Below are 14465 nucleotides of genomic sequence, written 5' to 3' on the forward strand. Positions count from 1 at the left end.
AAATGTCTTAATAGTTGATTTGATCAAGTGAAGACCCAAACTATGCCATATATTACATCTGATATGTCTCTTAAGTGTCTTTTATTCTTTTGTCAGTTTCTTCTCCTTGGTTTATTTTTATTTTTATTTTTATTCTTATGGCATTTGCTTGTTGAAGAAACTGAGTCTTTTATCTTGTAGAACTTCCCATCCTCTTGGTGGTATAAATCATGTTTCCCTTTCCTCTGTATTTTCTGTGAACTGGTAGTTAAATGGTAGTGAGATCTGGAGAATTGATTATGGTTAAATTCAATTTTTTTTTTCCAAAAATACTTCTCATGGCATTGCATGAGGAGACACATGACGTCTCATTGTCTCTGTTTTAGCGATGTTAAGATAGATCAGTAAAATCAGGGTATCAGCCTGATCCATCTATTAGAAAGTCCCCTGCCAGCTTTTCATCTGCTAGTGTTTGAGCAGCTGTAGATTATCAGCTAGATTCATTGGTTCATAAAGGCCTGCAAAATAATAACACTCTAATTTTATCATTTATTCAGCAATTATTAGGTGAAATAAAGAGCTTTCCATCATTTTCTAAATATTTTATTTCAATCTTTTATTATTATTGCTCTTTTCAATGTGCAACTTGTTTCATCTTTGGTTTATGAGAGCCGCTTCAAGTTGTGGCCTATGTTTTTTAATACACTTACTGGCCTCTGATAGTTTTCTTGCTTTCTGACCTATCTAACTTATACATTTCCTGCCCCAGTCCTTTCTCCAAGGCCTAACACACTGAATGCCTTGATAAGACACACACTCCAGAGGGCAGGAGATAAGGTCTGGCACATCGATAAAATTTTTAGGAAGTCGGTGCTCAGGAACCTGCCAGGACATATTCTTTAAAGTAAAAGACAAGTTATTTCATCTTGCACTTCTATTCATAAAGAAGGGCGCACAAAACCTAGTGAGACTCTTTGGGAATATTTGCTTTTGGGGGAAATATTTCACACTGAGAAATATCGCTCTGGCTGCCAGAGCAGGAAAGGATTCTGCAGTGATCCAGCAGATCCCCATGGTGTTGAAGGTGTCAGTGGTGGGATAAAAATCATTGCATAGTATTTGAAGAAGATCCAGTGAGGGAATCACAATATGGGACCCTGGGGTCCTGGAGCAAGGCCATGCCATCTGCAGCAGAAAAATGACTCTTTTTGAGAAATGACTTGTGCACTACTGGACCCTCGTAAATGTGGAATAACTGAACATGGGAAGCTATGTCACCGTGCGGCCAGAAATGCCCATTCTGAGCTGAGTTCTAACACAGGCCCATCAAGCATAAAGTTGAGCAGGCCTAGTAAAAATGTGTTGTTTCTTGGCCATTTGTATGTCTTCTCGGGAGGAGAGGTAAAAGGGGTGAAATATGTGGTGACGGAAAGAACTCTAACTATGGGCGGTGAACACACAATGCAAAGTATATGTCACTTGCTGCTGACTTGCACATACAATGCAAAGTATATGTGACTTGCTGTTGACTTGCACATACAATGCAAAGTATATGTGGCTTGCTGTTGACTTGCACACTTGAAACTAATTGGATTCTGTTAACCAATGTCACCATAACAAAAATTAAATAAGTAAACAAATAAATAAGAAAAATAACGTACCCTAAGATGGAAGTGTTACATCCAGAAACAAACAGGACCAAAGGGCATGAACAAAGTGCATATCCTGGTAGCCCAGATTTCGTCCTCCGCACCCCAAATCCGACTGCTGTGCCCATGCCCCTCTCTCAGCACACACCCATGGCTCTATGGGGAATCTGGCATGACCAGCTGAAGGCAGAGAGAAAAGCTTGCATTTGGTTTACAAGTGGGAGTGGGCTCAGTATGTTGGAGCAAGCCGAAAATAGGCAGCAGCTCATTACAGCCACGTTTAGGAGTGTGTCTGGAAGACAGTGGCGAGGGAAAGGTCTCCGAGTGGGGAGAGCTTCAGCAGTTCACATGGCCGTCCACTTCGTGTGGAAAAATAGGTGACTCAAGGTTGAGTCACCAAAAATAGGTGACTCAAAAATAGATGACACATGAAAGCACAGGCAATAGTGATTGCCTGACCATCTTTTTTCCTAGAATGAAAAATATTCAACGATTAGGAACAAGACGGTCTGGGGTAGAAAGATGTGGATGTATATATAAGAGTGGGAATGAAGTGTAAAAATCTTTGTATCACATGGTATCACTCACCAGAGAAAAGGGACTAACCGCTGAAATGACTCAGCCATTGATATCAGCTGCTCTCAGTCATCAGCCATCTCAGTGCTGGCACAATGGGCACAAGAATAAAGTAGCCACAGTAGCAGAAATGGAGGCTACCCGTGAGGCCAATAGCATGGACCCCTACGGTTTATTGAGCTACTGCCATCAGCAAATGTTCAGACAGCAGCAGATACCCATGCAGAACCCCTAAGATGGCACGATTCATCAAAGATACCAACGAGTCACCTGGTGGTAAACTGACACAGTCTGTCCTTTCAATCTTAGAAGAGCTAGCGGTACATACTTACAGGAATATACGTATGTCCCAGGTTAGGATGTGCCTTTCCTGTCTACAGGCCCTCAGCTAGGATCGTGATCCAAAAGATTACAGAGTAATCATCCAACAGGGGACCCCCTGTGACATCCTGTCAGACAGGGGACCCACTTTACAGCAAAGGAAATGTGAGAGAGGGCCTGTAACCACGCGATTCACTGGTCATCACAAACTGCAGCACTCAGAATCTGGCAGCCTCATGGAGCATCGAAGCAGCCCGCTGAAGGCAGAGCGGAGGCGCTGCTTGAAGGCGGTACTCCGTGAAGACTGGGTGCTAATGTCCAGGAAGCACTACATGCATTGAATCAAAGACCTTCATATCGCATTGTATCTCCAGGAAAGGGAAGACACAGGAATGACCAAACTTACACTCCCATCACTCCCAGTGACCAACTGGCAGCTTTTTGCTTCCCGCCTCACAACTGTGGACTCTGCAAGATTAGAGGTCTTGTTCCCCATAGGAAGCACACTTTTCCAAGGGGCACAGCAAGACTCACATTCAATGATAAGCTAAGCCTTCTGCCTATAGAACATTGGGCTCCTGGTGTCAAGGGACCAGTAGGGAAGAAGAGTGGTCACCTCATGTTGACAGGGGTATCTGACGCTGATCATTCAGAGGAAGTAGGCTGTTGTTATACAACATGTATGGAACAATATTGTATAAAAGCAATATTGTTATACGATATAAAAATATTGTATAATTTAGCACCTCTTGTGACAGTAAAGGGATAGAATAGCAACTAGAAAGAAATGGTAACTAGGGACTCAGACCGTCCCTGGAAGAGGTTGTGGGACATGCTATCAGATAAGCCACTGAGACTGGCAGAGTTGGAAGCTCAGGGTGAAGTGAATCTAGAATGGGTAAGAAGAATGCAGAAGATAAGTATCAATTATAGCCCCAAGATTAACAACAAGGGCAAGGGCCAAAGTTTTTCCCATCCCCTCCTTCTTCTAAATTTTCCTGCAGGAAGAGAGATTCATGGCAATTCTGAAAGATCCACTCTTGGAGCACATATGGAAAGTAGATCTAAAGGGTGCAAATAGTGGACTCTGGAAAACAAGATGAAAGAGTTTCCAAGATCACCCCTTCAAGGAAGGTTTTGCTACCTAGCTGTGAAGTCATAGTCAGCAGGCATTTCCTTCTGACAGAAGCTGTCAATTCCTTCATGGTCAGCCTTAGCTACATAAAAATGCCTCACCTAAGAGCATGTCTTTCCTGGGCAACCCACACCAGATGACTGAGTAAGGCAGGGCTTAATGGTCCAGTCATTTCTGCCTGACCCCGGAACACTCTGACAGGCCACACTCACTCCAGATCTCCCCATGAGCTGGCCAAGGCTTTGGTGAACCTGCACTGCTACCTGACTTCTCTTTCTTCTCACTCCTGCTTCTCTTCCCTTCCTTTCACAGGAGTTGATTCCTAATAAGTATCTTGCACCCCAAAATCTGTCTCACATCTGCTTCAGGAGAACTCAAACTGTGATAACATTTGTGCTGTCACGATTTATTTTACAAATACAAATTAGTTGGTGCTAGTGCAGTAATATTTATTTTTAAAAGTTCTTGCATGCAGAGAATATAATTTAATCACAGAGCAGCCAATGCATGGTAAAGGAACTGTTTTGTTGAAGAATTTTAGTCCGCATAGTCTTCAATCTGATGTACTTTTACCTCTTGGCATTGACTAGTCTTCAACCTTACGGGAAATGTTATACATTTATTTTACCAAAAATGTAAAGAAATTTTCTTCTAATGGAGTTTCTGTCTTCCCTAGAAAACAGATGGAGGTGTTACTCAGTAATAGGCGGGGAAAATCAGTTTCCTCTAGAAGAAACACAGTTGTTATTGGTTGCCTCTCTCAGCTATTTCCTGGGAAAGCCTTTTTTGGTTTCAGTTACCGTAAACTCTTTGGACTGTAGCCAAATTCTCTACAAGTTCAAAAGTACAAAGCTCTTTAGGAGCCTTGCTCTTTTGAAATATTTTTTCAGAGGTTAAAAATTAAATTTGAAAAGAATATCTGGGGTGGAGAAGTATCTACAGTAGAGACGCAGACCCTGAAGTTCTCCAACATGAAGCTTGCTCATGTTATTCTGTTGCTTTTGTGCTTCTACTTAAGTTTTTGCAAGGTAAGTAGTTCAATACTTTTGCAAACTATTTTAAGCAAATATTTTAAATGTTGTTATAAAAATATATAGAAAATCTTGAGATACTAATTTGATTTAAAGATTACAATAGTTCGGTTACCAACAATGGCAGTGTATAGTCAGTAACAAAGATATTTTGTTACTATCTTGATGAAAGAGCTTTAAGAACTTACTTTTTTTTTTTGTATGCTCTTATCTGTGCATATAAATTAAACTAATGAGCATTTTAGGAACACAGATCTGTAACTTAGAGTAATCACATTTAATCAATAAACATTTACCAAGCTCCTTCTATGTGCAAAGTATAGTGCTGAGCAAATGGCAAAACTGACCTCTTCCATCAGTAGTCTTTTGCTACAGTTGTAGCAAGATGATATAAATATGCCAATGAGGAAATAATAAGTAAGTTTTAGAGAATATTTGAAAACTCAAGAGAACTTTTACAAGACAGTATATATTTAATTGCCAAAAATGATGCAAATATCATGTGCCAAGGGACTTTAATGAGAAGAAAAAGTTCTTCCTATAAAGAGATCAAGAAGAGTTTATAGACCAAATGGGAGTTTAGCTAGACTCATAATTCTGGGTTAGATTTGGTCAATGGATAAAAAGAGAAAGTGATTTCTAGTGTTTCCAGTCTGAAGAAGCAGCGAGTAGTATGGCAGAAAGATAGCAATGCACTGGGCTCTTTCAGATGAATAAATTCATTCGATCAGAGTGCAGACTCCATGGGCAACTCAGGGAGTTAAAACTAAAATGATAGATTATAGCCAGGTTGAAAAGTTGTCTATTCAGGTTAAAAATGTTTAAGACATTTTAGATCTTTATTGATAATTGCCTACTTTTGTGATCATGAAAGAAGGCAGTAATGGAGGAAATAAAGACCAAAAAGGTACAAGGCATACAGAAAACAAATAGCAAAATGCAAAAGTAAGGCCTTTCTTCTCAGCAATTAATTTAAATATAAGTGGATTAAATTCTCCAATACACAGGCAAAGATCAGCAGAATTGATTTAAAAAAAAAAAAAAAAACCTCATGATTCAACTATATACTGTCTACAAGAGACCCACTTTAGATCAAAAGACACAAATAATTTGAAAGTGAAAGACTGAAAGACAGTAGTCCATGCAAATAATAACCAAAAGAGAGCTGGAATGTCCACACTAATATCAGATAAAATTGACTTTAATTGTCTCTTGTTATAAGAGTCAAAGAAGGACAGTAGATATGATAAAAGAATCAATAAAAACATATAATAGTTATAAACATACAAACCAAAAATAAAGCCTAAAATATATGGAATAAATATTGACATAACTAAAGGGAGGAAGAGAAGATTCTACAATAACAGTTGGAGACTTCAACACCCCCACGTTTCATAATGACAGAAAATCTAGACAAAAGATGAATGAGAAAATAAAGGACTTTAGCAACACTATAAGCCAAACTGACCTAAGAACTAGATATCTATAGAGCATTCCACCCAACAACAGCAGAATATGCACTTTTCTCAAGTTCACATGGAGCGTTTTCCAGGCTATACCATGTTAGGCCATAAAACATGTCTCAATAAATTTTAAAAATATTGAAATGATATGAAGTAGTTTCTCTAATACAATGGAATAAAGCTAGAAATCAGTAACAAAGAAAACTGGAAAGTTTACAAATGTGCAAATTAAGCAATATACTCTCTTAAACAACCAATGCTCAAAAAAATCATGAGGAAAATTAGAAAATACTTAGAAATGAATGAAAACAAAACACAACATACTAAAACATATAGGATGTGGCAAATGCAGTGCTCAAAAGGAAATTCATTGCAGTAAGTACCTACAATAAAAACAAAGATCTGAAATGAATAACCTATGTTTGAACTTTCAACAACTATGTTTACATTTTTAAAACTCCCAAACATTTAAAAAAGAATCAACATCAATCAACTAGAAAAAGAAGAGCAAACTAAATTGGAAGCTAGGAGAAGAAAGGAAATAATCAAGATTAGGTTGGAGACAGAAAAAAATAAAGAATAGTAAGATAATAGAATAAATTAAGCCCAAATTTGGTTCTTTGAAAAGATCAACTGAATAGGCAAACTTAGCTAGACAAAGAAAAATAAATAAATAAAGTCAGAAAGTGGAGACATTACTACTGACCTTACAGAGATCAAAAGAATGATAAGAGAATACTATGAACAATTATATGCCAACAAATTAGATAACCTAGATGAATGGACATGTTCCTAGAAACACACAAATTACCAAAACTGACTTAAGAAGAATTAGGAAATCTGAACAGACATATAACAGATTAAATCAGTAACCAAAAATAAATAAATAAATAAATAAATAAATAAATAAATAAATAAATAAATAAAAGAGGAAATACTTCCTAATTCATTCTATGAGACCAATAGTGTCGCTCTGGTACCAAAGTCAGACAAAGATATCACAAAAAAAGGTATGAAGCAGAAATAAAGGTTATCTCCTACCCATCATTCCACCCATTCCCCCCAATCAAAAATTTCCAGAGATTTCTAATATTCTTCATTCCTTTGTGTAGATAGAAATTTGCATCTAGGAGATTTTTCCTTCTGCTGGAAGAACTTTTTGTAACATTTATTTTAGTGCAGACATGCTAGGATTAATTCTTTCAGCTTTGTATATCCAAAATGGTCATTTTGTCTTAATTTTTAAATAGTTTTTTTCTGGGTATAGAATTATAGATTGACAGGGAATTTTTCCCAGTATTTTTTAAATGTTGCTCCATTGTTACCTCTCTCTTTCTTAAAGCTTCAATCTTTCCCATTCTGTTAGATTATTGACTTCTGCCTATAATCATGATGAAATCTCTTCTATCTTAACAACAAAAATCTCTTTATTCTATGTTCTTATACTATCCATTTTTCTCTTTTGAAGACTACCACCCGATCTTTACTGAAAGCATAACATTCTTTTTCATTTAATTATTTTTTATCAAATCAATTCATGTATATAGTTTACAAAGGCAAATAATACCATAAGGCTTAAAACCATGATGATATTGTAAATGTTTAACAATAGGTTTAGCATAGATACTGATTAGTCGAATAAGATGATCAATTATCTTTGCTTATAATTTAAAATACCCCTATCATACCCCTCCTCACCCCTGGTTCTCACTGTCCAATGACAACCACTTTCAATTCTTTGCTATTTCTTTTACTATTTATATCAATTCCTCAATAACATGTTCATAAAACCATTTCCTTTAATCAACTCCCTGTTTTTTAAGCCACTCCATGTTATTCAGAGGTACTAGATGCCCCAATTCCTAAGTTTTCTGTGGGGCTGAGTTGCTTTATTCTTATGCTTTCCTTCGTTATGCTTGAGTTTCAGTGCCCTCTGGACTGATAAATCCCTTATCACCAGCCCATCTGCTTTTCAGTTTCCAACATTTTGATAACATCTAGAGTCTATAGTCTCTCCATTCTCTTTGGCCTTATGTCTTAAAACAAACAAACAAACAAACAAACAAAACAAAACAAACAAACAAAAAACTCTTTTACTCTCATTTTATTGGGGTTTTCAGAAAAAGCAGAGATTTTTTTAAAATCCTGTGTTACGTCTCCTACGTCTATGAACGAAATCAGTGAAAAGGGTAAGTCTATACTCCTTCCATTTCTTCACTTCCCATTCTGGTCTCAACTCACCAAAGTCTGGTTTCTGCCTCTAACACTCGACTAAAACTATTTCTTCAAAGGATCCCAATGACCTTTGCTTGTCAGATTTAGTGACTTCTCACTTTTTATTCTCTGAAGCTCTCTGCAGCATTAGACATACGAAGCAAGGGAAGCAAAGCCTTCTTTGCTTGCTCCATATCTTTAGCTCCTTAAATGTAACTTTTCCTCCATGTTCTGTCTTTGTTGTTGTTTTTTTTTTCCACCATGCATCCCACCATGCCCCTGAAATGAGTCTGAGCTGGAAAAAGGAGAAGCTTTCAACTAAAATGAAGGTTAGAATTTCAACGATTGCACAGAGCTGGGCATTGTAATTGTTATGAAACTTCCTGAGATTAAAAGTCTTTTAATTTTTTGTTTTTGCTCTAATCTAAGAGTGACTGAAAAGTTATGACACTTGCCCATATTTCTCAGAAAGGATTTAAGGGATAAAGGAGGGAAAGAATCAAGTCGTTTTCTCCTTGCACCAAATTGAAATAACGCTCTTTCAACAGAAGGGGGATACATAAAAGGGCGGCAGTCTCTGCTGTCAGGGTGCTTACAGTCTTGTCAGTGGAAGATATAGGAACGAAGTAATTATAAAAAATTTCAACTCCAGTAAGTGGTATATGGAACCACGAAAAGTACGTAACTGGTAGATTTCATTCTAAAGCAGTGTGTCAAAAGCCAGTGTAGCGAATGACCAATATGTCCAATTTTCTTATTTCTATGGCTATTTAATAAAGTTGTTTAAAAAGCACATTGGATAGAATGACATATACCACTTTTGCAAATTTTTGCATGGCTTTAAATTGACTGGTTTTTATTTGTCTTCGTAACGGCATTTAAAGATTGCTTGATTTATTTCTCCTCAGCTTGCTGTTACCAAAGCTGGAGGCAATGAGAAGACAGGGGGGGCTATCATTGCTGGGAGATGGGAAATCTGGAGAACAGAATGCCCATTCACCAGGGGCACAAAGAGAGAGAGAGAGAGCACACACTGGCTTTCCACAACCGACTTGTGACCCAGTTGGCCTGTTCCCAGGGCTCATTGTATTTCTCTGGATCCTTGCAAGTCTAATTGGCCTCCTTCCTCTCTGATCCGATCTCCAGAAAGATCTTCCTCAATGCAAATTTGCCTCCATGCTTCAAGTCCCTCAGTGACCCCCTCAGGACCTGCTCCCTTATCGGTCCCATTACCATCTCACTCTACCCTCCAGCCTCAAGCTATTCTCTTTCTCACAGCCCTGCCTGGGGTGCCTTCCTACCGCTCATCTGTTTGCTGCCTCCTGAGTGTCCTCACAGTTCAGTCCAGACATCGGCCCTTCCTGGAAATGTTCCCAAGTCTCCTAGTCAGCCAGAGGCCCAGAACGCTGAATTCATGACACACTGGCCCAGGCGTATCAGAGAATCATCAGTTAGACTTGTCTGTCTCCCTTCAGGTCCGTGTGCTAATTAAGACAGGGACTTTTACTCATCTGGTCCTAGCCTGAAGTTGCTCCCTGGCACAGACTGGAGCTTACTAACTCATTTATTGCATTAATTGATAAATGAGTTAATGATCTGTCTTCCAAGCTTCAGATAAACACATTTCCCTTTCCTACATAACACCCTACGTAATATCTCCAGGTGGCACATCCTTCAGGGACCTCAGACTCAGCAGGTCTCAAAAGAAATTTATAATGCTCTACTCTAACTTACTATCTATTTTGATTAATGGCATTATATATCCTTACTATCACTCAACCTCAAAACCTAGGGCCCACCGTCAACCCCTACATGAAATAAATTGTCCATTCCTATTGCTTTTGCTCGCATAATTGTCTTTCCACACCATTCTCACACTTCACTCCTGCTGCCTCCTTCTGCCTAGTTTCCTGACCAAAGACCATCCCATTTGAAGCACACGTACCCCTTGCATGCCAGTCAGTTGGAACTGCTTATGACTCCCTGAATACAGTCTGCACCACCCCTCCTGGGTTTTACCAGCACCAGCCCTCTGCTCATACTTGTCCTTCCACCCCTTGCTCAAATGCCGCCACCTCCAGAAGGCGTTTTAAAATTGCCCTTGAAATACTTAATCTCTTCCATTCTGGCTCTCCGAGAGCACTGTGTCGTATTTGTACCACTGTTATATCACTAATCACAGTTTTCCTGGTACCACAGTTATCATGTGCATTTCTGTCTTGACGCCCTCGGAAGACAGAGCCCATGTCATATTCATCTTAGCAGGACTTTGCACACAATAGGAGTTTAACAAATAGTTGTGTATTTGTTAATAGAATTAATCAATTTCAAGCATCAGTTTGTTACTCCTTAACATGACTGATGAGACTCATTGATTTCTTCAAAAGAAGAATTTCTGGCTGGCTTTAAAATAATAATAGCTGCCATTGATTTCATGTCCAGTACCTGCCAAGTATTATATGCTTCTAATCTTTGCAATAACTTTGCAAGACAGAATATATTATCCCCACTCTACAGGTGAGCTAAGAAACATTCATGAGGGTAAGTAACTTGCCCAAGACCATGTAACCGTCAATGCTCAAGCTGGGACTAGAAGCCAGGTTTATCTGATTCTAAAAACAACCAGATCACATCCCCCTTATCTGTACTGGGGGAGTAGGTGAGCCTGAGTTGTTCTTCTCCTTCACTTATTCATCTTAAAAAAGAAGGTTTTACTTTGTCGCTAAGATAATGTTTATTTTGTGTTTCATAGGTCACTTCAACATCATCTCATGAGGATCTGGTGGAGAAACGGTGCTTAACTGAAAAATACACACATCTCTCCTGCCATAAGGTCTTCTGCCAGCCATGGCAGAAATGCATCGATGGAAAATGCATTTGTAAACTCCCTTATCAGTGCCCAAAGAATGGTACCACAGTGTGTTCAACCAACGGGAAAAGCTACCAGACTTACTGTCAGCAAAAGAGCTTGGAATGTCTTCAACCAAAGTCAAAGTTTTTACATATTGGAGCATGTACACCTAAAGGTAGAAAAATCTTTATTTATTCTATGACATAAGAAGGAAATTGTCTACCGTACTTGGTATTAGAAAATACTTTTCCTACGAAATGTTATGATGACAACTCAAAATTCTTCTCTACACGCTCAATAGTAATTGGAGTGATAATTAGAGAAATCAGGGTTCACCAGACTGTAGCCAGACCTTGGGTCCAGAGCCTGAGGCCAGTCCTCCCCTTAGTGTCCATGCCATGCTTTGCCACCCAGCCTTTTAGAGTTGTCCCCACCCTCACTTCTACTTAGCTAAAGAGTCACTGAGTTGGTTTAGAACCTAGTGAAAAGTCTTTATATGAAATTGGTTCTGACATGGAGCCCCTCTCTGGACCTTCATCCCCAATAATTTATTCTAGTATTAATCCTACCAGCCTCTACCCCTCTCCCTATCCCTGACCCCACTGACCCTGATCCAAGGGAAGCTCAGGCTACTGTTGACATAGGACATACTCCAACCTAGCAAACTTGGCACATTGGATCAGAGAGCTTGTCTGCACTCCATTTGTAAGCCTAATGCAGTGAGGAGGCTGGGATGCTAAGGTGTATTTTAGTGGAGTGGTTAAGGTTAGGGATATCACTGCCAGTCAAATTTAATTGCAAGCCCGAAAGCCCCTTCCAAGTCCCATCTTGGTTACTGACAAGCTATGTGATCTTTCTAAAGTCCAGTTTTCACATTTGTAAGATGTGAATCATAGTAATTTCTAACTCAGAAGATTCTTATGGAAACTGGATAAAATGGTCTGTTTTGGCACAAAGAAAGTACTTGTGAAATTTTAGCTATGACTGTAAACCTCAGGGTTGTCTTCTGATATCGGTTACCAGAGGCACACGATGAATTTACAGAAGAATACTTAAAACATTCCTTTTTAAGACACCGTGATATGCACTAGCTCACAGTAATCTAAATATTTTTGTGGTGCTGAGTTAAGATGTTGAGGTACTGTGGAAAAACAGAAAGAAAGATCCTTATTGGAGCCCATCTCTGTCGCCTATGGAGAGGAGGAAAGCAGTAGTGGAGATTATTTTGCCCGTGTTCTCTTGAGGTATTGAGGACCTAAAATATATGAGAATACACAAATCTTTCTCACACTTTCATTACTTGTTTGGCTTACTCACTTTTAAGGGCACAGACTTTGGAGTGAGATCAGTATAGCAGATTCGGGTTCCCGGCTTCACCACTTGAGCGAGTAATTTAACCTCATGTATAAACATGGAGGAATTTAGGCCCCTTGTGTGTAAAAATGGAGACATCAGCTTAATCTTCATGATGTTGATGTAAAGATTTTTTGATAATCTATATATCTGGGTAGTATACACACTGACACATAACAAATAATAAAGTAATTGCTTACCATGACTTGTTAAAATCTTCATGGAGTTCAAGTTAATTTAAGATTATCTATTTTCAGGGGTGGCTCCATAGTGTAGCGGTTAGCATGTCTGCTTTACACACAGAAGGTGCTGGGTTCACGCTCCAAGTGGAGCCACAGGCAAGGCACAGGGCATGTGCCTTGAGCCCCTAAGGGGGTAGATGTCCCGTCCTGCCTTTAGAGATCCAGTTCTAAAAAAAAGGGAGACAGCAACAACCATAGGTCGGGGGGGAGGGGGTAAGAAGGGAGTTAATTAAAGAGGGGAAAACTTTTTTTTTAAATAAAATTATTTTATTACTTTTAAAGCTTTTAATCAAGAGAAGAAAATGCCTAATTATTGCTCATTCTTTTGGTTTTATTTTAGGACAATTTCATGTTTCCTTGAAGTATGGAAATAAAGATTCAGAGGGAATTGTTGAAGTAAAACTTGTAGACCAAGATAAGAAAATGTTTATATGTAATAACAACTGGAGCATGATGCAGGCCAACGTGGCCTGCCTTGACCTTGGATTTCAACAGTGAGTGCCTGTACTAGGGGATTTTCTTAAGGCTGATTTTATTGTTTCAACTATTTGTTTTTTGACTACCTGATCTTTCTGTGCCTTGATTTCCTCATATGTAACCTGAGAATCTTGTCTCATAACATTGTCATGAGGATTAAATGTGCTCTTGTTTGACTAGCGCTAGCAGTGCTGAGCGGCAAGCCAACTGAGTTTGTTAAAATACACGGACGTGAATTCTTTGCTGATTCAGAGCTGGAAATATGTTTATTACTGTCTGTCTCTACTCATTTATAATTATGTTCACTTTTTCATATCTAATATTATTTATTTATGCCTCCTTTCCTTTTCTGATCAGCTTTGCATAGATTTGTCTATCGAATTAGTGCTTTTGATTTTTATATTCATAAATTATCTCTTATTTCTTTATTTTCAACTTCATTGACTTATGCTATTATCTTTGGCTCTACCTCCTTTTCTCTGTTGTATTTCTTCGAATTCCTTGAGTTAAATGCTTAACTCATCAAGTTTCAATTTTTCTTTTTTTCTAATGTAAGCATTTAAGGTACAAATTTCCCCCTAGCTAGTGCTTCATCTGCATGCCATAGCTTTTGTAAGTGGTATTTTATTTATCGTTGTGCTCAAAATATGTTTAATTTTCAATATAATTTCTTCTTTGTAATTTAGATTTTTTTTTCCTTTCCAATGAATATGTTTGCTTAACTTTTTGTTATTGATTTTCTATTTAATAATATATAGTCAGAGACTGTCTCTATATGACAATTGTTTAAATATTTGTTGAGACTTGCTTCGTACTGAGTATATTTTAAATGCTTAATGTGCAGGGTTCTATATAATAGATATTCATTAGAATAAGCAAGCTTATTAACTGCCTTGTTCAAATATTTTCCCATTTATTTACTTACAAGCTTTCTGTGTCTTTATCTTTTAAATGTGTCCCTTATAAACAGCATATATTTAGATTTTAAAAAAAATTCAATATGACAATCACTGTCTGAAGAGTGTAGTCCACTTACATGATTGTGATTATTTTCATTGTTGAATTATTTTTCCTACCTTATTTCGAGCTTATTATTTACCCTGCTTTTTCTATGCTCGGGTTTCTTCCTTTTCTAACTTCTATTAGGTTAATAAAGTTGTTGTGCTGTGTTGTT

At 38.1% G+C, this 14465-nt stretch overlaps 1 protein-coding gene across 1 annotated transcript in view; it reads left to right on the forward strand.

Moving 5' to 3' along the window:
• The first annotated feature begins 4537 nt into the window (after nt 1-4537).
• Nucleotides 4538-14465, forward strand: part of CFI (complement factor I) — a 31038-nt gene continuing 21110 nt past the window's right edge. Inside the window, exons 1-3 of the mRNA XM_016140834.2 lie at nt 4538-4688; nt 11121-11394; nt 13155-13308. Of these exons, the coding sequence (XP_015996320.2) occupies nt 4632-4688; nt 11121-11394; nt 13155-13308 (485 nt within the window). The 5' untranslated portion in view covers nt 4538-4631. The remainder of the gene's footprint in view (nt 4689-11120; nt 11395-13154; nt 13309-14465) is intronic.

This window comes from Rousettus aegyptiacus, unplaced genomic scaffold, assembly GCF_014176215.1.
Source record: "Rousettus aegyptiacus isolate mRouAeg1 unplaced genomic scaffold, mRouAeg1.p scaffold_m13_p_10, whole genome shotgun sequence".
Taxonomy (NCBI): Eukaryota; Metazoa; Chordata; class Mammalia; order Chiroptera; family Pteropodidae; genus Rousettus; species Rousettus aegyptiacus.